The sequence below is a fragment of the Chiroxiphia lanceolata genome, chromosome 18 (assembly GCF_009829145.1).
Source record: "Chiroxiphia lanceolata isolate bChiLan1 chromosome 18, bChiLan1.pri, whole genome shotgun sequence".
In the NCBI taxonomy this organism is placed as follows: Eukaryota; Metazoa; Chordata; class Aves; order Passeriformes; family Pipridae; genus Chiroxiphia; species Chiroxiphia lanceolata.
Window position 1 is genome coordinate 8,531,321 of NC_045654.1, and position 20,922 is coordinate 8,552,242.

General features: G+C 46.9%; 2 protein-coding genes across 8 annotated transcripts; one reads left to right on the forward strand and one right to left on the reverse strand.

The window, feature by feature from the left end:
* The first annotated feature begins 970 nt into the window (after positions 1-970).
* On the forward strand, positions 971-6,633 carry HVCN1 (hydrogen voltage gated channel 1). The gene is made up of 6 exons (XM_032705380.1): positions 971-1,053; positions 2,456-2,682; positions 3,119-3,223; positions 3,691-3,922; positions 5,900-6,012; positions 6,274-6,633. The coding sequence occupies exons 2-6, from the start codon at positions 2,488-2,490 to the stop codon at positions 6,337-6,339; spliced, it is 711 nt and encodes a 236-aa protein (XP_032561271.1). The 5' UTR covers positions 971-1,053; positions 2,456-2,487; the 3' UTR covers positions 6,340-6,633.
* Positions 1,397-20,887, reverse strand: TCTN1 (tectonic family member 1). Of its 7 annotated transcripts, none has more exons than XR_004360097.1 (16): positions 20,704-20,887; positions 19,105-19,225; positions 16,810-16,940; positions 15,922-16,088; positions 15,437-15,524; positions 14,504-14,613; positions 11,892-11,912; positions 11,351-11,476; positions 10,644-10,769; positions 10,223-10,305; positions 9,750-9,890; positions 9,296-9,452; positions 8,339-8,464; positions 7,877-8,021; positions 6,042-6,194; positions 1,397-4,408 (listed from the first exon to the last, which is right to left on the reverse strand). XR_004360097.1 is itself a non-coding variant. In XM_032705376.1 (15 exons), the coding sequence occupies exons 1-14, from the start codon at positions 20,867-20,869 to the stop codon at positions 7,878-7,880; spliced, it is 1,707 nt and encodes a 568-aa protein (XP_032561267.1). In that variant the 5' UTR covers positions 20,870-20,887; the 3' UTR covers positions 1,397-4,404; position 7,877. The 7 variants fall into 7 exon arrangements, 5 of the variants coding, with proteins under 5 accessions (XP_032561267.1, XP_032561268.1, XP_032561266.1 ...); XR_004360098.1 differs by having other exon boundaries at positions 6,042-6,230; XM_032705376.1 differs by lacking the exon at positions 6,042-6,194 and having other exon boundaries at positions 1,397-4,404.
* Between the last annotated feature and the right edge of the window lie 35 nt (positions 20,888-20,922).

The following is a 20,922-nucleotide window of genomic DNA, read 5'->3' on the forward strand; positions in this document are numbered from 1 at the left end:
CAGCTGAGACCAAAATGCCCAAATTAGCTGGAAACCCCCAGGACAAACCTCCCTGCTGCGGCTCCAGGGCTGTGCCTTTGCTGTCCCACTCCTCTGCTCAGGTGAGCTCTGTAAGAGGGTGTTTTGGGGGGAGGGTTGAGGGATGGGGCATTTGGAGTTCCAGGAGGGTGTTACCTGTGTTCATTCCCCAGGGAGAAGGATGGGGATGGGCCTGTGCACTTGGGGATGAGGTGCTAGAAAATACTTAGGTTCCAGGAAAAGTTTTAGGTGTTCTCTGGGAGGAAACCCTTCCCAAGAAGGGTCTTGGGGCTCTTAAAAGTGCAAAATTGGAGAGATGTTTATTACTTGGAGAAAATCAGAAATAATCATGATTTGTTGTAGCAGAGATGCCTCAGAGGTGGGTTCCTGGTGCTTTTCACAGCTGATGGTTTTTTCAGGACATTTCCAAAACAGCTTGTTTTTGGAAGCCAGAGGGGAACCCTAAACACTGAAGAGGCCTCTGGCCAAACAGGAGCCTATAAATGGAGGCAGATTAAACCAGGCCTGATTCTTGGGTTTTATATTCATATAATCCCTGGACCTCCACAAACTTCGTGGGACTGATCTGTGTCCCTGCTCAGCAGCCGCGCTCTGAGCTCGGCAGAGACTCAGGATTTAACTTCCCACCGTCCTGGAGCTTTGCTCGCTGTGTCGGGCAGGAAAAAAAAAAAAAGGTTAAAAAACAGTGGAAAAAAAAAAGTTTAAACTCCATCCGGCGGCGTCTCCTGTTCCGGCAGCTCCCGAGCGGGGGAAAAAAGAAAAGCTGCGGAAAGGGGAAATGTCGGACGGGACCGCCGGGGATGGATGGGGGGGACCCTAGGGATGGATGAGGGGCCCCTGAGGATGGACGGGGGACCCGGGGATGGATGGGGGGACTCGCTGGAGCCCCTCCGGGCGCGGTGGGAGGAGGCGGCGGGGCCGGGCCGGGGCCGCCCCTGTCCGGGGGAGGCGGGGCCGGTTCGCGGAGGCCCCGCGGCGGCGGCGGCTCAGGCACAGCCGGGACGAGCACGGACGGTACCGGGGACCGAGGGGAACGGGGCCGGCGGTAGCGGGGGGCGGCCGGGGCGTCCCTGGGGCTCGGCGCGGTGGGTGTCGGCCGGGGGTGGGGGGTTGCAGCGGGGGCCGCCACGTCCTTCCCCCGGGGTCCCGCCCCGCCCCAGGGCTCCGTCCCGCTCCGCCAGGCTGGGGATGGGGGAGGTCGAGGAGCTCCGGGACGCTCCACCCGCCGCCGGCGGCGGCTCCAGGCCCCGCGGCCGCCCCGCACGGGGCCGGGGGGCGATGCCGGGGCCGGGGGGCGATGCCCACGGCCGCTCCCCGCGGGGCTCCGCTCGGTGCCCGGGGACGGAGAACGAAGGTGCTGCCCCTGTGGCGGCACCGAGGGACCATCTCCCGTCCTCACGGCAGGTGACGGGGTGGCCGCAGCCCACCCGCCCTCCGGCACCACCGCCGCTGGGAGCGGAGCCCAGCGGGAGCCGAGGGCAGGGCGAGCAGCCCCGGAGCACGGGCTGGGCCGGGGGAGGTTGTGCTGAGCCCCCCAGGAGGCTCCGGGAAAGGACGGGAGCGGGGTGGGGATGAGGGTTGTGCTGGGGCGGGAGCGCGTCTCGGAGGGTTTGTGGGCCACACAGTCTCGCCGGGTTGCCCAAAGAGGAAGGAGGGCTGGGGGAGCTGCGATGGGAACACAGGAGCCTCTCCTGCAGCCCTTCAGCCCATCTGTGAGACCCCCGGGTCTTGCACTCCCAGCGAACTCGGTGTTTCATCCGTGTGGTTTTCATTGCTGGAGTGTGGCCTTAATGATTAGGAGTTGGGTTTGGTGGTCTTGCCCCTCACAGGGTGTCCACAGGAATGGGCTGAAACTGGGATGCCCAAGGGTGAGGTCGGCTCTGGAGGATGCAGGGAGAGGAGATGGGGAGGTCGGTGTCACCCACCGGCCAGGCTGAAACGTGGGGATCACCTGTTTCATTTACCTGCAAAGGCTGAAATAACAGGGGTCCCTGATGTTAAAGAAGGGAAACCATGGCTGTTTTTCCCCTTGGCTTCTGATCAACAGCCTCCATGGATCAGTGTCCAACAGAAACACAAGGGCAGCTGCCTCCACCTGCATCACAAGGTGCCAGCTAAGGGCTGGTGCTTTTTTGCTCCTGTAATCGATACTTTGTTTGGAGAAGTTTGGAAAAAACTCGTGAGGAAGTTCCTCGTTGTGGAGCAGCAGATGGGGCACAAACAGGGCTGGGGAGGGTGGCGGGGGCTCCTCGTGGTGCCGGGGGAGGGGGAGGTGATGCAAAACCTGCGGTCCCAGCGTTTAGCAACTTCCCGTCAGCCGGTCACGGTCCTGTCCCCTCCCTGGGGTGAAACCGGGAGATTTGGCATCTTTGGTCTGCCCTGAGTGGGGAGTTGACGCTCTGCTCTTGTCCCTCAGTTGGCAGGGTGATGCCAGCTTGACCCAGAGCCATGTCCAGGTACCTGAAGCACTTCACGGTTGTGGGCGATGACCCTGTGCAGTGGAGCAACGACTACCAGAAATGGGAGGAGGAGGAGGACAATGGGGACAAGCAGCAGGACTCGGAGATCAAGGTGGAGCCTGCCAGGAGACAGATCTCCTTCCAGGACATGATGAAAAAGCTCTTCAGCTCCCACAGGTTTCAGGTGAGGCAGAACAAGCCCAGGCCAAGGGCGGGTGTGGGATGGAGCTCAGGGCTGAGCTCGTGAGCCCCCGGCTGAGCTGTGCTGTGGGAGCTGAGCTGAGCTGCTCCCGTGGGTGCAGGTGTTTCCTGAGCGGGGACAGGCCCCGGTGCCTCTGGGTCACTGCGGCACTGGCACGTGCTCCCCCTGTCTCGAGCTCCCCACATTACGGGCTGGGAGGTGGTTGGGTTTATGGGGAGCCAGGTGGTTTCATGGGGGTGGGACTTTGCAGGAATAACCCACCATCCAGGGGGAGTGGGAGCAGTGGAAAGCTCCATGAAACACAACCAGCTGAATCAGGGCTGTGGATGTTGGGGTGTGTTCAGCTGTAAGGGCCACAATGGCTCCTCTTGTGGTCTGTGCTGGGAGGGGATTCATGTTGCTTCTTCTCCTCTGACAGATCGGGGTTGTCTGGCTGGTGATCCTGGATGCCTTGTTGGTTCTTGGGGAATTGCTCATGGACTTGAAAATCATCCATCCGGACAAATATAACATAACCCCAAAGGTAAAGTGTGGGGAAATGTCACCATGAACAGTGATTTCCCTCCCTTTGGTGGCTCAGAGCCTCCCCTGGATAGGCTGGCTGGGCAAGGCAGGACCTGGAGCTCCAGCCCTGCTGTCCTGATGGTCCCAGCACACAAAGGAGGGGCTCACAGGGGTGTGTGGGGCTGACCTGGCTCGGCTCATGCCAGTCCCTGCAGCAGCTTCAGGTTCCCTTGGGCTGCAGCAGAGCTGGACCACTCCCACCACCCTCCTCCTGCTCCTCTTCACAGCTCCTGGACCAGTTCCCCAGCACCACAGGCTGCCACATACTCTTGTCCCTTAGAGCAGAAGAAAAGTCCCCAGCCCTTCTCCCTGTAGAGCCCAACCAGATGTGCCCTCAAGCAGTGGAGGTTTTCCATCCTGCCCTGCTCATGTGCACACAGGGGGGTTTCCCGCTTCCTACCTTCAACTTGTGCTGCCTTTTCCCAGGTTTTCCACTACCTCTCCCTGTCCATTTTAACCATCTTCCTGGTCGAGGTGGGGTTCAAGGTGTTCGTGTATCGCCGCGAGTTCTTCCACCACAAGTTTGAGGTGCTGGACGGGGTGGTCGTGGTCGTGTCCTTCGTGCTCGACGTCGTCCTCATCTTCCAGGAGCACGAGTTCGAGGCCGTGGGGCTCCTGATCCTGCTGCGGCTCTGGAGGGTGGCCCGGATCATCAACGGTGGGTGAGGGGGTGTCCTGGGCCAGGGGCTGGATTTGTCACCTCCCCTGAATTACCTGGGCTCGTGTCTTTGTTCTCTCCTCACACCCATCTGTGAGACCCCTGGTCCTGCTCTCCCAGTGAACTCGGAGTTCCACCCCTGTGGTTTTCCTTGCTGGAGTGTGGCCAGAGTCAGGCTGCAATTTCTTTGGAGCAGGGATAGACATTCCCCCTAAAAAACTTCATAACCTATTCCTCTTCACACCTCCTGGACCAGTTTCCCAGCACCACTGCCTGCCACACACCCCGGCTGTCCATCCTGGAGAAGGATGGCTCACATCCTAAGTTTCCACTGTAGGATCCTTCTGGCAATGTTTTAACAGGGGAGCCCCTGTCTTCCTGCATCTGCTCCTACAGCAGAATAGGATTTAATACTCTGCTGCTACTCCTCCATCCCCTCCAGGGATGCTGCAGGAAATGTCCTTGTCTCACCCTGGATCTTTCTTGCTCGAATTCAAAGGTTTTACCATAAAAAGAGAAATAGAAAAGAAAAAAAAATAGAAATCAGACTTAAGTGACTTTGCTGTGGAAATTGTAAATTGTTGCAAATAGATGTTAATTCAGAGTATAGCTGGAAACACTTTCTTCCTTCTTGGGGAAGGAATTTTGGGAGTCCAAAAAATGTAGCAATGAGATTATCTCTAATTCCTGCGTGAAACCTCAGCCCAGCTGCTGTCCTGTGCCTCCAGCTCAGGTTTGGTGAGTGCTCTGTATTTGGCACAGAGGGATCAGAGGAGGGGATGGCTGGGGCTGTGTCTGTTTTCAGTCCTCACTGCCCTTTGGATGGGGAGAACGTGCCTGGTCGGCAGCAGCCAGAGGGAGGGAGGATGTGAGAGCAGCTTGTGGCTTCTCTCAGTTCAGAGTGAAAGTCAGAGAGAAACTGGATTTGCCTGCAGCCCTGGGAGCCACGGGCTCTTACAGCAGAAAACAGGGTTGCTGTTACAAGAAAATCCCCTTATCCTTGGTTGCTCCTGGTTTCCTCACCAGCTTTTTGCACTTGCTGGAGGAACAGAGGGAACAAAGGGAACATGCCCCACACTCGGGCGCCGTGTCTGTCCCTGGCACGGTTCAGTGCCCCTGGCAGGGACTGGGTTACACCAGCTGGGGACTGGTCGATGTTACCAATGCAAATAATGCTTTGTCCCCTGAGCAATGAACCCCAAAACCCCAAACCTGCTGCCTGGAGCACGAGAACCAGACACCCCCCGGTGCCTCCTGTGCGTTGTTCCGGAGGAGCCGTGTTGGGGAGGAGGAACAGGATGTTCTTCGTGCTCCCACCAGGCTGATTTATTTTTTTCCCCCTCAGAAAAGGATGGCAAGAAAAAGCCTTGAGTGTGGGGGCTGAGTTCGCATGTCATCACCTAATGGTGCTTGTAGAGAAGTGACACCTCTGCCGTGGTGAGACATGGCATGTTCTTAGTGCAGCTGGGCAAGGTGAAGCCAAAACCTGGTGGATCTGAGGATGTGCCATGTCCTGTTCCACTGGGTTAAGCCATGTCCTGATCCACTGGGATGTTCCATGTCCTGTTCCCCCAGGCCACAGCAATCAGCTCCAGGGCATGAGCCCCAGGCTGTGCCCTGCTGTCAGAGCAGGTCCTGACTACACCTAAAACCTACTAAAACACAACAAAGCTTTGAGCTCCATCCCCCCCAGGCTCTGCCAAGGGAGTACATTCAAATTCAGGATTTGAGTGACAGTCTGAGTGATTAATTCAGCTCTGCCTCTTCCCAGCAGAGTATCCCTATCCAAATCCCTCGGGTGGCTGATTTAAAACCCTCCTCATTAAGAAAAGCACTTGGGAAGGGTGGTTGGAAGATGACAGAACCTAAACTGGAGAAGAACATGTTTAACTCCTTGAGCACAGACCCTGTGTCCTGTTAATTCTGCTCATGGCTGTTTTACAATGTAAAGCAAATCCCTTGGGAATTGTTCCACAGGAATAATTTTATCAGTGAAGACCCGCTCGGAACAACAAGTGTCCAAGTTAAAACAAGCCAACCTGAAACTTGCAACAAGGCTGGAACAACTGGAATACAGCTGTGTAGAGAAGGTAAAAAGCCACTTTTAATTTGAGTTTACCTGCCTGGGATCCTTGTGCAAGGCTGGCACTGTTGGAATGGTTTCCTCACTGGAAAGTGTGGGGTGCCCTACCCAAGTTCCCTGAGCTGCTCCTCCTCCAACAAGTGATGTTTCTCTCTGTCCTACTTCCTTTAGCCAGGTTGTCCTGCTTTCCTGCAGCAGTGGGAAGATCTGTGGGAACCTGGGGAGCTATTTCAAGGATATTAATGATTTGACTTTTTGTCTCATACAGGAGCAAGAAATCGAGAGGCTGAACAACATCTTAAAGCAGCACGGACTCCTCAGCCAGCCAAAGTAGGAGGCCAGTTTTCCAAGGTGGGAATTCTGCCTGGAGAGTGCACTGTTGGAATCCACCAGCTTGACCTGAAAGGTTTTTTTTTCTGTCTCTTTACTTCCTCTTGCATTGTGTTGTCTATAAACATTTTCTATTTGACCACACTTTGATCAGACCTTGAGATTGCAAAAAGAGTTTTGCTGGAAAATTAATCACACACAGTCCCTGTAAACAACAATTTTTTTCCCCTTTCTTGTACAGTTGTACAGTCAAAATTGCAAAATAAGTTAATAAAGACACATCTTTACAAGCTATACACCCGGAGAAGTACCGCTTATTTAAAATAATTTCACTTTTTCTGTGATAACATTCTTTGTTTGCAACATCTTGTAGAACTTGCAGTAGAAATTATAAGAACTCAGGCTTGAAAAGATAATTTCTCCTCCACCAGCTGACTGTTCATCATCAATACATCTCTTTGCCAACCATTCTTCTCATATTGTTGGTAGTTTCCTCATTTCTGTTGCTGCTTGTGCCACTTTGTTATTTATATAACATTTGTTTCAAAACCACCAACAGGCCGCTCCTTCCCTTGACAATCAAATCAGCCCCAAAATAGAGACAAACATGTGCCACCCCCCCTCAGACAGAGCCTTGTTCCACCAGCAGGTCCCAGGTCTGATACTGCATTTTCTCATCCCTTCTTCCCTTTTCAGTTCACTGGGCTACAAAGTTCTTTGTTTCCACAGCTCATAAATCAAGGTGTTAAAAGAACTGGAATATGTCAGAACAGATGTAGGTGAGTGGAACTGCTGGGAACAGTCAGGCTCCAGAAAAGCCATTAAAAAGCAAATTCTAAAGGACCAGGTTGGTGTTCGAGCACAACATGAGCATTTGCAGGTACTGGAAGGTCCCTGCAGAGAGACTGTTTGATAGTTGGAGAGTCAGATTCGATGAGTGGGAATTCTGAAAGGTGTCTCCAATGGATTTAAGGCAGACTCAGCTGGAAGGGTCCCTGAGTTTTGCTCAAAGCATAACTGAACTGTTCAGGTTTTTAAAGAAAGGTAATTAATTAGTGGTGTGGGGGAAATAGCCAGAAATACGTGGCTTATTCATGTATGGGGGTAGATAAAGCAGAGGCCTTATCTAGCAGCACATGATTGCTTTAATTAGCAATTTAACTCTGCTGTTATGGGATAATGAAGCCTGGTTTCCTTTGGAGCTGTGCTGGGTCCCTTCCCCTCCTGCCCCCACAGGCAGATCAGAATGGGAACAGACCTGATGTGCTGGAAGGCTGGTGGCTGCACATGTGCTGACCAGCAAGTTCATATCTGGACCCTTTTTCCTCTCAGTGAGTTATAATTTGGAACTTTCCACTTAAAGTGGTTTTTTTAAACCCTTCTGAGAGCCCTCACAAGGTTCACCCCTTCTCTCTCAGCTGATTTTAGCCCAGTTTATCTACAATTTAGATGAAACTCATGGCCCATCACAGTGACTGGATAAACCTTGGATGGAAAATCAGAAAAAGCAGAAATGTGGGGGTTTTTTGATGAATGCTTACCTTAGACAAATGGATAGAAAAAATCAAAGGGTAACTTGATGTTAATGGTGGGCCAAGCTTTATAGCCTGGCTCTGCAGGTGAGGAAATGTCAGTGAAAACAACAGAACTTGTTACAGGAATAGTCCTTTCCCTTCCTGAGGGAAGCTGCAATGAAAATACAAACAGGAATTAGCTTCAGCCTTCTGTTTGTATGACTGGTTTATTTGGTCTGGGTTACGTTTTCACCTGTCAGTTGTAAATTTTTTTTTCCATATACAGTCCCATGTTTCTTTTCATTAATGATGTATGGATTTTTATTGAAGGTTTTGGCAAGCAGCCACAGCTGTGTTTGAGCTGGAAGAGAATTGTTGGGTGGAATAAATGTGAAGTGCTGCCTTCAGATAAAGAGATTATCTGGGTCACTGGCACACAGGAAAACAAGCCCTTTGTTTTATCTTAAACCCTGTAATTTAATTACATACCTGCTTCAGTGTGGTGGTGGTGAGTGTTGCTGTAACATTCACTATCCTGGCTTGGGGATTGACCAGAGATCCATATTTAGTCCACTTCACTTCTATTCCAAAGGACACTGGAATTTGGCACGAGCTCTGCAAAGTGTTAGAAATCCTCTCATTGTCTGACTTACACAAAAGCCACTTCATTAATTAATTATTCTTGTTATTAAGGGGCAGGGTGACCCAGGAAGCTCTCTGGGGAGGCAGCAGAGGTGCTGCAGCCTTTGCTGCCCCTGCAGATTCTCCATAAAAGTGACTCTGTACCTGCATTTCAGCAGGACTGTTCTACCTCAGGCAGGATTTGGCTCTTGGTGATTGTGCTCAGCTGGACAAAGTAGGAATATTGGTGGGACAGCAGAAAACTCTGGACTCTGCCAGGGCAGAATTTTGAAGCCAACAGGCTGAACTATTTTTAGGCATTTGTTCTTGAACTGTCACGTTTCTGGTGACAGAAATTACTCACTCTTTGGTTGCAAAAGCATTCAAGGCACCTATACACAAAGTGTCATCTCCTATTGTGCTTCAAAGGATTCTTGTTCTCTTACCCTGACCTGGTGCAAGAGGAGAAACAGTGATTCTGTTACTTCACTCTTTCAACCTCACCTCTGATGCTTCATCCCCTCTGAAGAGCAGGACTAAACTATGGCTAGAAGTCATTCTGCACCCCATATATTGTCCTGAGCCATAAGAGGGTAGCAGCTTAATTCAAAATAAACCCTGTCTTCTACAGCGAGAGTGAAACTCCTCATTTGTGAATATTCCAGGAATTTCCTCCAGTTTGTTTCTGCATTTTTTCCCTCCCACATTTTTTCTTCTAACTGTTTGCTGCATTTTTAGGCTGGGAAGTTTGAGCTGGTGCTGCATTACAGGTACAGAGGAGAGAGGACAGTGAGAGTGAAGGTGGAGGGTGGTGTGACTTTTCACCTGTTCTGAGATGTGGAGGTGAGTTATTGGCACCCAGTCAAGCACATCCTGGGCTTGGGAATTCCCAAATGAGGCCACATACTCAGGAAAGTTTTGGCCCTTCAGTACATCCAGGAGGGTCTGAGCCAAAGGCTGGCATTTCATAGCTGCTGTAATTCTTCCAGAAAACAAAACAAAACAAAAAAGAGATGAGTTACAGCAAAATCCATTGGTTTGGCACAGGCATCATTTCTCCTGCTCCCATGCTCTGTTCAAGCCTTCTGGCTACAGTTGCTAATGCCACAATCTTTTCAAGAGAAAGACCATTGTTAATTAAATGCTATTTTTTAGAATTAAATACTCCGTTCCCAATACTCCTCCAGCTGTAGGAACAGCCAGGACCTGAACAGAGCCTGAGGGAAAAGGTTGTCAGAGGGTTAAAAGCACTAAATTAAAAATAAAGATTAGTTCTTACCGTAACTTACAGCCTGAGATCATGTTATAACCAAATAACACGGGGGCTCTGGCTCCCTGTGCTGCCAGGCAGTCCTGGGTGGATGTGCTCTGCAGGATGGAGAGCTGGCTGTGTTTGTTGGTGCTCTGAGTGATGCCAGATGTAACACACAGTTAAAGGGAAATTCAGCACTTCATGTGTTTCAGGACAAAAAAAGAATCCTTAATCATATCCTTAAAATACATCTGAAAGTGCTGTAATAGCTCCAGACTCCTCTCACAGTGTGAAGCACCGGGGTGTGCAGTGAAGGTCTAAATCCACTCACTACACAGTCTCAGGAGATTGCAGTCAGGACTGAGTCATTCCCTTCTAAAACACAGCCAGAAAACCACTCTTTTATACAGATATATTTTACAGATGTCCAGGCTAGAAAGGGTTTGTGAAGATGGACCAGAGCAAGTGCTGTAAACAGAAATTCAGCAGGGAAAGGATATCCTTGAGGCCAGAATCCTGCTCTCACAGGCAGCCCGACAACGTAACCAGGGTTGCCACTGAGAGGAACTGGCTTTGTGTCTACCTGCAATGCAAACACACAGGATTAGATCTTACCCTGCACTGAAAGGGCTGGAAAACAGTGAAATATTTCAGTTATTTTAGGATTATTTATTGCCTGGAATGATGAGTAGTAAGGCTGTAAGTAAGACTTTGCTTTCTCTGGATATAGAGCCACAAGATGGGGCTTGTAAATGTGACACTTTGGAGGCCTTTATTGCCCAGCTCTGAAATGCTGCCTCCTCTGTGTATCCAGGGCAAGTCATACTTTACCTTGCTGCTCACAATTGTTCTGATTCAAGTTTAATAAGTTTTGTAATTAAATGTCTCTCAACAAGTCACCCATGACATCTCCACAGTTACCTGAGTGAAGCTGATTTGGAAGCTCTGCTGGATTGAAAGTGCTTCTTTGGTAATTGCCCCCAAGACAAAAGCAGCAGCTGCTTCTATTATTTCTCCTGTGTCTGTGTAGGTAATGTGATAACTCACCTGAAAATTAAACATTTTAGATGTTCATTTGAATAAATGCATAAGAGAAACCAGGGGGAAAAAGAAAAGGAAGCTAAAATTATTCAAGTGTTTTATTTCTTCCTTGCTTAAGAAACTCTGAACTACAGAGTGGGGATATATTACATTCTCTAGAGCTTCTTCAAAACTGACTTCTTTAAGCATAAACACAATGTTCATCTACTTAAGATTAAAAAATGAGATGATGTGCAACATCTATTCCTCTCTCTGTGCCATCAGTGTGCCTGAAATCATCTTCTCCCAAGCATAAAGCAGATTCTACTCATGTTATTGTCTGTTTTGTCATATACACACAGTAATGACAGACAAGGATTTCAACCTTTCAAGGATTTCTCTGTGTTATGTTGCACATAGTTATTATTTTGTTGCAAAACACTCTCTTTTATCCCAAACTCGGTGTCTCTCCTGTGACATTTGCTTTGGGGATGTCACAATCCATGGGAACTTCAAGGCCCTCCTGACAGCTTTGCAATTTGTGCATCAGAAGTGATTTGCTGCAGAGATTCCTCCCATCAAACACCAACAAGGGCTGTCAGACCTACCCCAAGGACTATATTTAAGCACAGTTCATCCAAGATCATGGGGAGCCTCAGGACATCAGCACCCTTCAGTAAAGTCCTCATTCCATCCAGGGACTGGACAACTATGGACTGGACAGAAATATTAACCTGGAAAACAAACTCAGGTCAGTTCTGAATATGGGTATAATTCATTTTGGCTCTTTCTGTGTTTTTGTATTCGTGACCCTTCCTGGTTCTGTCCCACAGTCAGTAATTCTCTGAACAATTACTGTGTTACACATACTGCAGAAGCTCAACCAAAGGGTCTATTTTTAAGTAAATAAAGAGATTTACTTAAAAAGAGAAAGTTTTATATGAGGGGAATGTATCAGGCTTGAATGTTTGCAGGCAGATATTATCTTGCTGTTGCTGAGTACCATTACTGATGGCAAATTATATTATTTTTTTACTGTAAATATTAAGGATTAAGTCCCTGTTCTGATCAAGTCAGTGAAAAACTTCCAGTGATTATAACTAAGAATTTTGCCCCCAGCTCTCTCAGCTAATTTAGAAGGGTACTTACCATCTGACTTGATTTGGGCACCTAGGGAAGAATAAAAGGACAAATTAAAACAATAGCAAAGGTAAGACCTATCACAGTAGCAGTTAAACAAAGCAGGTGAGGCTTAACTCCTTTGCCTATTTAACTCCCTCATTACAATAACTTTCAAACTGTAGAAGTGATTGGATACACTCCACAGTATCCAGAGGTAGGAAAAGAACTGTTGTTCTCTGTGGCCAGTGGGAAAAATCTTATAATCCAATCCCCTCCTTCCTCTGAGTCCTGGAGCTATTCACAGACCTCCAGTTTAGGAAGTTGGCCAGGCTGTGCTTCCCAAAGAAATGAAGAGCTTTTGTTGTCCTGTTCTGATGGTAAGAATTCCATAATTGCATGCTCTTTAAACCAAAAAATGAGAAGCAAGTCTCCCTTTTGTTATACAGCACAAAAATTTCCACCAATATTTCATGGAAAAGCAGAAGTATTGGACCAAGGTCATCAGTCAGGCCTGAAAAATACCCTCATAAAGCAACACTTCATCAAATTTCACTTTTCTGATTTCCCAATGAGTGTTTGAGTCACATCTTTGGGACAGGACCCAGAGCTGGACTCTGACCATGAAGCAATTGTGCAGAATTCTGATGGGATACAGAGAGCAGTGACTCATCCAGGAACACATTCCTAAGAGCTGGAGCCCTGGAGGTGATGCAGGCAGAGTCTGTCCCATATTTATCATCCCAGGGTACAGCTCAGCCATCAGAACCAGCTCTGTGAATAAAGGTGCTTGTAAAGATTAGATTTGTCCTTCAGGGCGTCACTATTCCTGATTAGGGAAGAGGGAATGAGCACCATTTCTGGAATTGTGTTTATCCATGACGGGGGTGATGGATCATGGCTCTGTAGGTCACTGGCACAGCCTCACTGTGCCTCCCACTGACTCTGCTTCCCACCTGCAAGGGAGGAAAGGAAGGGCAGGAGCAGCTCTTTGCTTTGGCAGCTCCAAGTACCCACTGACCATGGTGGGAAGCATCCTGGTAGAGGATTCCAAGAACCACCCCCCACTGGGATCTGCTGGACAGGCCAGGGTAGAGATAAACTGGTTAAACAGATTAACTGCAACAATTACCAAGACATTCCTCCCACTCCAGCTGTCCCTCCCAGCAGTTAGGACAGGGCTTTCTGAAGGCCCTGCTGTCCCAGTGCTCCCAGTAAGGCTCCCTGGCTTACTGGTTTGCCGTTTCTTTGGCCAGCAGCTCCACCTGCTGGCACTGGCAGGGCTCCTGCTCTACCCTGTGGCCACACTGTCCCCAGTACCATCTTCTGATGTCACATCCCACCCTCAGCTCCCTTTGGGAAGGGGATCTCCCTACAGAGCGACTCCAGCATTTATTCAGCCTTCTCCAGTTCCTGCATCTGATCCTTTCTGACACCCACTGACCTCTCCTGAGCTGGGCCACTGTCTTGGCAAGCAGCACATGGCTGTTATTCCTCACTGTTCCACTGAGGAAGGGGAATTCACATTCCAAACCACTCCACTGCTGGAGCCTGGCCTGGCCATCCTTGTTCTCTCCTGGTCCTGCAGCCAAGGAGAACTCTAATTTTGGGAGGACATGGAAACACTCAAAGCCCTTCTGAGGCAGTTTTTTCCACTTCTTCCACAGCAGGTTGATCAAAAGCCAACATCTGTGAGCAATCCCTGCCTGATTCCAACAAGGTTCTCAATGAGCAGGAGAATGATCCCACCTGTGAAAGTGGCTTTCCTGTTGGCACCTTTGGAATCTGTAAGGAGACTGGAAGGGGTCTTTAAGCAGTCACTCACTGCTAATTAAATCCATTTAAATAATCACACAGATTAAAAACTCCTTAATGGTGGAGAGGATGCTGTTTCTTGAAGAGTTTCGGCTTCTGGAAGGAGCCATCAGGTCAAGGTCTGATGGGTTTCAGGTTCAATTTTACAGGAGTGATTTCTTTGTCTTCCTGAATATCCTCAAAGGGGATTTATTTATACATGAGACATCGTCCTCCAGGTCAAAAAGGGAGGAAAAAGCAGGCTTAGCTTTGAAAAATAACCACAGACTGGATGTGGTAGTTGGCAGATCCAAACAAATTTGCTGTCAGTAGGGTAAAAGTCAGGTTCTTTGAGGAGAATAAGGGAGGTTTAGTATAGTGTGTCATCAAAAACTGAGGCTTGGGGGAAAGGGACAGATGCAGAGGATTAAACCTTAGTTTTACCAGCTCTTTAAAACTCAGATTTCTTGGAATGATGCACTCTGGTAACAGGCTTCTTGGAAAAGCCTGAACATGCACAAAAGCATGAAAGTGCAGCAAGCACTGGTTCAGGGAGCTTGTCTCTTCAAAACTATTATTTTGTATTTCTTCTTTGACTATATTATTTATATTTGATTAAGCAGAGAACAGAAAATTATTCTGTTACCAAAGCTTGAAGTAAAAACATTCCCAAAGGCTTTCTGTATAAAAGTCTGTTGTATAGGGAGATGGTTTTTTCCCAACCCACAATTTAAAAACCCAAATAAAACACCATATCCTTTAGTAAATAGACATTACTTAATTCTGCAGATTCAAAAAGATCTGTAATATCAACAAGCAGCTGTACAACTGTTTCAAATCATACTTACTGCCAAAATGCTGGAGTTGATGTAGAACAGCATATTAAGTGCTTGAATGCTTTCACATTTCTCCACACTTACTGATCTGATGCATTTTGTGGCCTGGTTTACTAAAAACCCTGAAAAAAAAAGTCCAAGTATTGGAAGAAATTAAAGATTAATTATGAAAAGCAGAAAAAAAAATATTATAAGAATCTTAAGTACAAGCAAAAGTGAAAGTAAATATCATCTCTGCTGTAGATAAGGATACAAAGAATGATACTTTCTTAGATTCTCACAAAATGGTATGAGATAAAATATTTCTTCTTAACAAGCAGTTGAAGCTTCGTAAAAGCTAAAAAAAGATTTATTCCTTCATTTTTGAGATCTCATAAGGTTTTTTGTTTCACAAGAGACCTCAGCTCTCCTCCAGTCACCACCAGGACTGTTGTGAGACCCTGGTGACAGTGGGGTTTGGGAAATGCAGGTGTGGCTTTGCTCGTGGGTTTGTTGTTGGTTTTTGTTTTCTTTTCCTGCCTCTGCAGATTTTGAGGAAACTGTGTGAAAGGTTAAAATGTAGAGCTCCAGCCTGCAAGTGGGACTTGAGAAAGGGACCTCAATGTACAAAGGGACAGCTGGCAAAGGCTGCAATACCCTGTTCCCTCATGGGGTCACCCTTGTGCTGTTTGATTAAACCAATTAGGCCAAACAGGGTGTTTTATTGGTGGACAAACAGCCCATCAACAAGATGCTCTGGGGTTTACTTTGAATGTTCAACAGAGATGCAAAATAACTTCCATTCTATGTCTAAAAACCACAGAGCAACAGAAGCTATTTGAAAATAATTTGCTCCTTTTATCTGGATTTACATTGAGGGGTGTGCCAGCTTTCTGCCTGACAAATCTCAAGCCAGAGCAGGATCCTCTAAAGCAAATAAAATGGAATTCAAATGTGTTTTCCAACCTGCAGGATTGGCATCAGAGCACCAGGAGGAGACGACAGGACTTGGCAGTCTCAGAAATGCATCCTCTGTCTGTATAGGAACTCCATACTGCCAAAAAAACCACAGATTCAGGGACACAGGTGTGTTTCAGCCCAAAGTTTTACAGCATTTTAATTAACAATAGATATGAATAGAAGAAGTGCTTATTTCCACTGTATCTGTCAATAATTTATACTGCTTTGTGCATCAGTTTTTAAGCCTTTTTAGCTTTATGTCTAACATAGCAAAAAAAAGTTACTTATTTTTCAAAGTCCTTAAAAATCTAGTTCACTTTCTCAGTTAATGCAAAACACTACACTTCTGGTTTCTACATTTCCATATTTAAAGACCAATATAAATGTTGTCTCTTCCAGAAGAACTGTATTATTTAAAAGCAGATGCAAACAATGCTGGCTTGTTCTTTTATGGAACAATCTAATACTTATTGAATCAGATAATTATTTACCTCATATCTCTGAGTTTCATTTGCATCAGGAGGGTCTGGAGCATCTGTGTCCATATTCCAGCTCTCAGGCTCAGCACTGAAAGCAGCACTCCCAAACTCATTAAGCAAATCATCAAAATTTTCTGGAGTTGGCATTTCAGGGGACCTGAGGTAAAGTGCTTGTTTATCTGCTCAAACATTTAAAAAATGAGATTCTTTTTAGGATATAAAGGACACAGAAACAGTATTTAGTAACCATTTCTCCTTCTGGAGTGGTTAAAAACTCTGTGATAGAAAAATACCAATGCAGCTTAATCTTTAAGAGAAAACCTAAACAGGATCTTAATTCATCTCACCCAGATGCATGAAAGCACAAATTTTATCGTAAGGAAAGTCCCTTGCTTTCAAAATCCTGGTTTCTAACAGCATAATTTCCAAACCACACATGTCAATTAGTGTCTGCAGTTTCCACGCTAAATATTCAGGTGATTACTGCACAGTCATAATTAAAGTAAGAGGACACAGTGCTGATCACTTTTAACTGCCCTGCAAGTCACTTCAAACTTGGGCATAAAGGATTTGTACCACAGATTTGGATCAGATTGGGAAGTCACTTTTCCATGAGACAACTTTAAATTTGATTTATAGGGGATGCTAAATGATTTTTTTTTTTAAAAAGGCACCCAAAACTGTATGTTTTTTTTTCCAACAGAGACGATTTAAAAGTATGAGATGTTTTAAGTCCGTGGTTTCACAAGTGAAAGGATCACAACATAAGGACTGTGAGCAGGTAGAATCACCAGTTTTCTGAGAGGTTTAATAAAATAGAAATAGTTTTAAATTTAGTCTCTTTCTGGCTCCTAAAGAGCTTACAAAAATAACATCACAATGTTTAATACTGCTACTTACAGTTTGTAGCATGAATGCAGAAAATACTGGGGTTGACTTGGTCAATTAATTGAAATATCCTTTCTGGTGGGTTTGCTTCAACATCAAGAGAATATACAGCAGCTTTCTGCCTGCACAGGTGGCTGTCACCTCTGCAAGCAAGAATAATAAATGAATGATCCACTAGAAGTTAGTGTTGACCAGATTTTAAAGTTCTTTCCACGTACTGAAGCAGCATCACAAAAAAAAAAGGCATAAGATTACTGTTTTAATACAATTTGTATAATTGTGCAGCCTTAGAAGGCTCCTGTTGTTTTTTACTCTGTGCTTAATAACAAATAACACAGAATTCTTCCACATGTGGTGTTTAGCAGAGAAAACTGTGAGCAGGAACATGAAGGAAGGTAAGAAACAGGGAAGAACCTGCCAGGGATAATACTGGAGCCAAAAATGACAAATGGGATGGGATTCAGATGGTTGAGGCACCAAAAATGCAGGTACATCCCAGTGGGAAGTCTGAGCTTTGGGGTAACGTGATGGCAGGGCAGGAGGAAAGGTCAGTTTTGTGGATATGGGAATAATCTCCACTTTGGGCAGGGAGTGGGAAAGAGTCCTGCTTGAGGTCAATGTAAAAGAAGGGCAGAGTGAGAAACAGGAGGTGGAACAGCCCCGTGAGTCTGGGAGAAGTGTCTGAGGCTGTGCCAGGGGTTCATCCCCAGCCCAGAAGTGCAGGAATGTGCCAGTTCAGGCCCTGGGAGCACTGGAGTGTCCCACATGCTGCAAACCCAAGCTGAGGATGCCTGTGAAACTGGTTTTCAGCAGGGATAGGGAGCAATCAAGGACAGGCACTGGGAAGTGAAACGGCTTCTAGAAATTTGGAAGCCTGGAGTTAAACTCTTCCATGATGTGGATCACTTGTGAGTAGGATCTCATCACAAATCAACTCCTTTTCTTGCTGTTTCAGAGATCACACGGATCCCTCTTCCTTGGGATCAGCCAAACTAAATAAATATACAAATATATATAAACCCAGATGTAAATAATGAGATGCACAATACTTGCAGACATTAAAAATCCCCTGGATTTTCAGGCAAAAAAAACATTTTACACAAAAATAATTTGGGGAAAGAAACACAACTTCATTTTAGGCATTTCTAGTTGACAAAGAGAGAACAGTCACCCCAGGCAATTAAAGTGTCACTCAGGAAGGTGTTGATTAGACCTTTCTGATATATATAAATACCTCTAAATGGGTGGCAGGAGTCATTGTGTGCAAGAACAATAAGAAACCACAGTCTGGCATGATTGCTAATTCAAATTTCAAAGCACCAAGAATAAACCCCAGTGCTCAGATTGGCATAATTTATACAGAAGGTGGGCTGAAAAGCTGCACTTATTGTTCTCAGAGTTCACCAAGAGATCTTTTTTTTCCCCATTAGGATTTTAAAGTGAGCTTTCTGAACTCCTTTTTGAGAGGATGAAATGAGATGAAGGGGTTTTTAGAGCAACTAAACAGCAAAGAAACAACTATTGGCTCCAATTTATTGGTATAATGTTAAATTTTAGTGGTGTTGAAGTGACAGACTGGCAGGGAGGCAGTAGGTTGGGATGGTGACTTTAAGACCAGAATAATGCTCACACTACTTCAAAAAGCTCTGAACTGATCAAGTTTTTAGCTGATATCACAAATGTAATCAAAGATATTACTGATTAATTGCTAATGACCTACAGAGGTGGTCAGATGGTATCATTTTCCTTAACTTCCAGGCACTTCATTATATTAATGGAAGTCTAAAGATACATCATTTTCCCCCCCAAAAAAGCCTCACCACCTGAGTGTCCACAGACAGGAGCACAGGAGGAAAGAAGGAACAAGGGAAAGAGAAATGGGTGTTTATACACAAAGAGCATTGATTGCATCCAGAGAATGGTTCCAGTACCAATAACTATGTGCTATTTTATGGCAGCACCTTGTAGTTGAAGGTCATTGGAAATTTTTAGGAGGGGAATGAGATCCTGCAGCATTCAGGATGCATGCACTTGGGAAATTGTGAAATGCAACCATGTATTTAGCAACTGCTGCAAGTTAGTGAAGAGATCTCTCAAATAATTTGAAAGAAATATGTCTACAGACTTCTCATGTAATGATTTTAATATAAGGGAGCTTGTTTAAGTATTGGGGCCAAAGGTTTCCAGGCCCAGGGCAGGAAGATCTGGAGAAAGTGGAGTCAGGATGGCAGCAGGGAGGGGCTGGGAATTGGTGAGAGGAGAGGGCAGAGCCCTGATTTTGTGTTTTAGTGTTATTTATCCACTCACATGACCACAGGGACTGAACAGGCAGTGAAGAGGCTGAACTCCTCCGGGCTGCAGTCGGGGTCACAGCAGCAGTTGACATCACACTGTGCCACCAGCAGGTCACACACACACAGCCTGGCAACTGCAGAGAGATGAAATCAGAACTGGGGCTGGGATTTCACACCTCCCAGTCCGTTCCCGAACGCCCTCACTGTTCACCTCCACTTGGTTCTGACAGTGGGCAAATCCAAACTCCCCTGCTCTTTTCTGAAGTCATTTTTAAAAGCCATCCTTAGAAAAAAATCTATTTGGGACACATGGACAAACTGAGACACTAAAATCTGAGAGTGTGTTCCCTGAGAAATAAAAAACCCAACCTAACAGGAATTTTGAAGGTATGAAAATATACATCAGCCCTGCAGATGTCAAAAAAAAAAGAGATACAAACAAGAAGGTGTTAATTTTGATTTACTGGGAAGAAAAATAAAACATTTTGAAAGAGTGAGATGTTTATAAGCATTGAGCAGTAAAACACTTCCCTGATGTGCCAACATAACAAGAGTTACTTCTTTGAAAATGTTTTTTCTCTCTGTCTTTAGCTGCTGTAAAATATTGTAATCACAGAGAAAGGAATTGTTAATTGAGTAAACTGGCCCCATAAAATGTTTGGTAACTTAGAACAGTCTTAGGTTTTCAAGTTCATAAATGCAAAGAACAGATACTACTCTACTGAACTGTTTTGAGAGTTGCCGTTCTATAACAAATCTTGACAAAAGAACAGCACAGAATGAGGAAAATTAAGCTCAGTGTTTTATAGGCAAGACATTCAAAGGGTATTTTCATAATTAATTCTTTTATTTCAGTTGGACTGTTGCCTGCTCCCCTACGGCTTCCTGGGTGTTCTCTGACCACCTGAACAGTATCCAGGTATTTCCTGGAATCTCTGAAGTTCTGCCTGTTCTGTTGGCTCAGTTTACCCTTGGAATCCTTAGTTCACCCCGTAAACAAGAGAATTTTAAACACGAATGATTAGATTTCAAGGTTATGTCTCCCAGATTAGGGATTTAAGTCTCTTTTCCCTAAGGAGGGAGCACTGGGACAGGTTTCATTTGGCAACTAACCCATAGAAAGCTGAACTGATGGAAACAAGAAGTTAAATTAAAATGTAGCCAATAAGACAGTGGGAAACACCTTCTGAGAGCACAGTGACAACGATTTATTTACATATTGGTATGACAATGTATCCGCAGCACTGGGGCTGAATGAGGAATCTGGGGGCAGAGTGGGCACGTGGAGCTCTCCAAGGAGATCCAGGGGAGCCTCTGCGGGGTCAGACCCTGCGCGGGGAGCGGGGGAGGGCTCAGAGCAGGGGCTGGAGGGGCAGGAGACCCTGCCCTACACCCGCGGGCACACACAGGGCTGGGTGATGGTCAGATATGTGAGGGACACATATCGCTGCAGCAACCCCCAGAGATGCCCAGGGAGAAGCCGGGCAGTTTTCCCAGTCCCGGGGCGGCTGCAAGGGGAGGGAAAGAGGCACCAAGGGCTCAGTAGCGACAGGAGGCCGCCCGCGGGGTTCCCCTCGCCCGGGAAGAGCCGTAGCCCTCGCAGGGCACCCACCGTCCGTGACCGGGGCCGGCGCGCAGTGGGCCCGCGCCTGGGCGGCACCGCGAGTGTCTGCGGGCTCCTCGCTCGGCTCCGCTGCCCGGAGCGGCGGCGGGAGTAGGAGGAGGAGGATGAAGAGAAGGATGAGGACGGGGAAAGCCGCGCTCCCGGGCGCCGCCATGGCGGCCGCCCTTAGCAACGGTTGCCAGGGGCAGGGCGACACCCCCCCTCCTC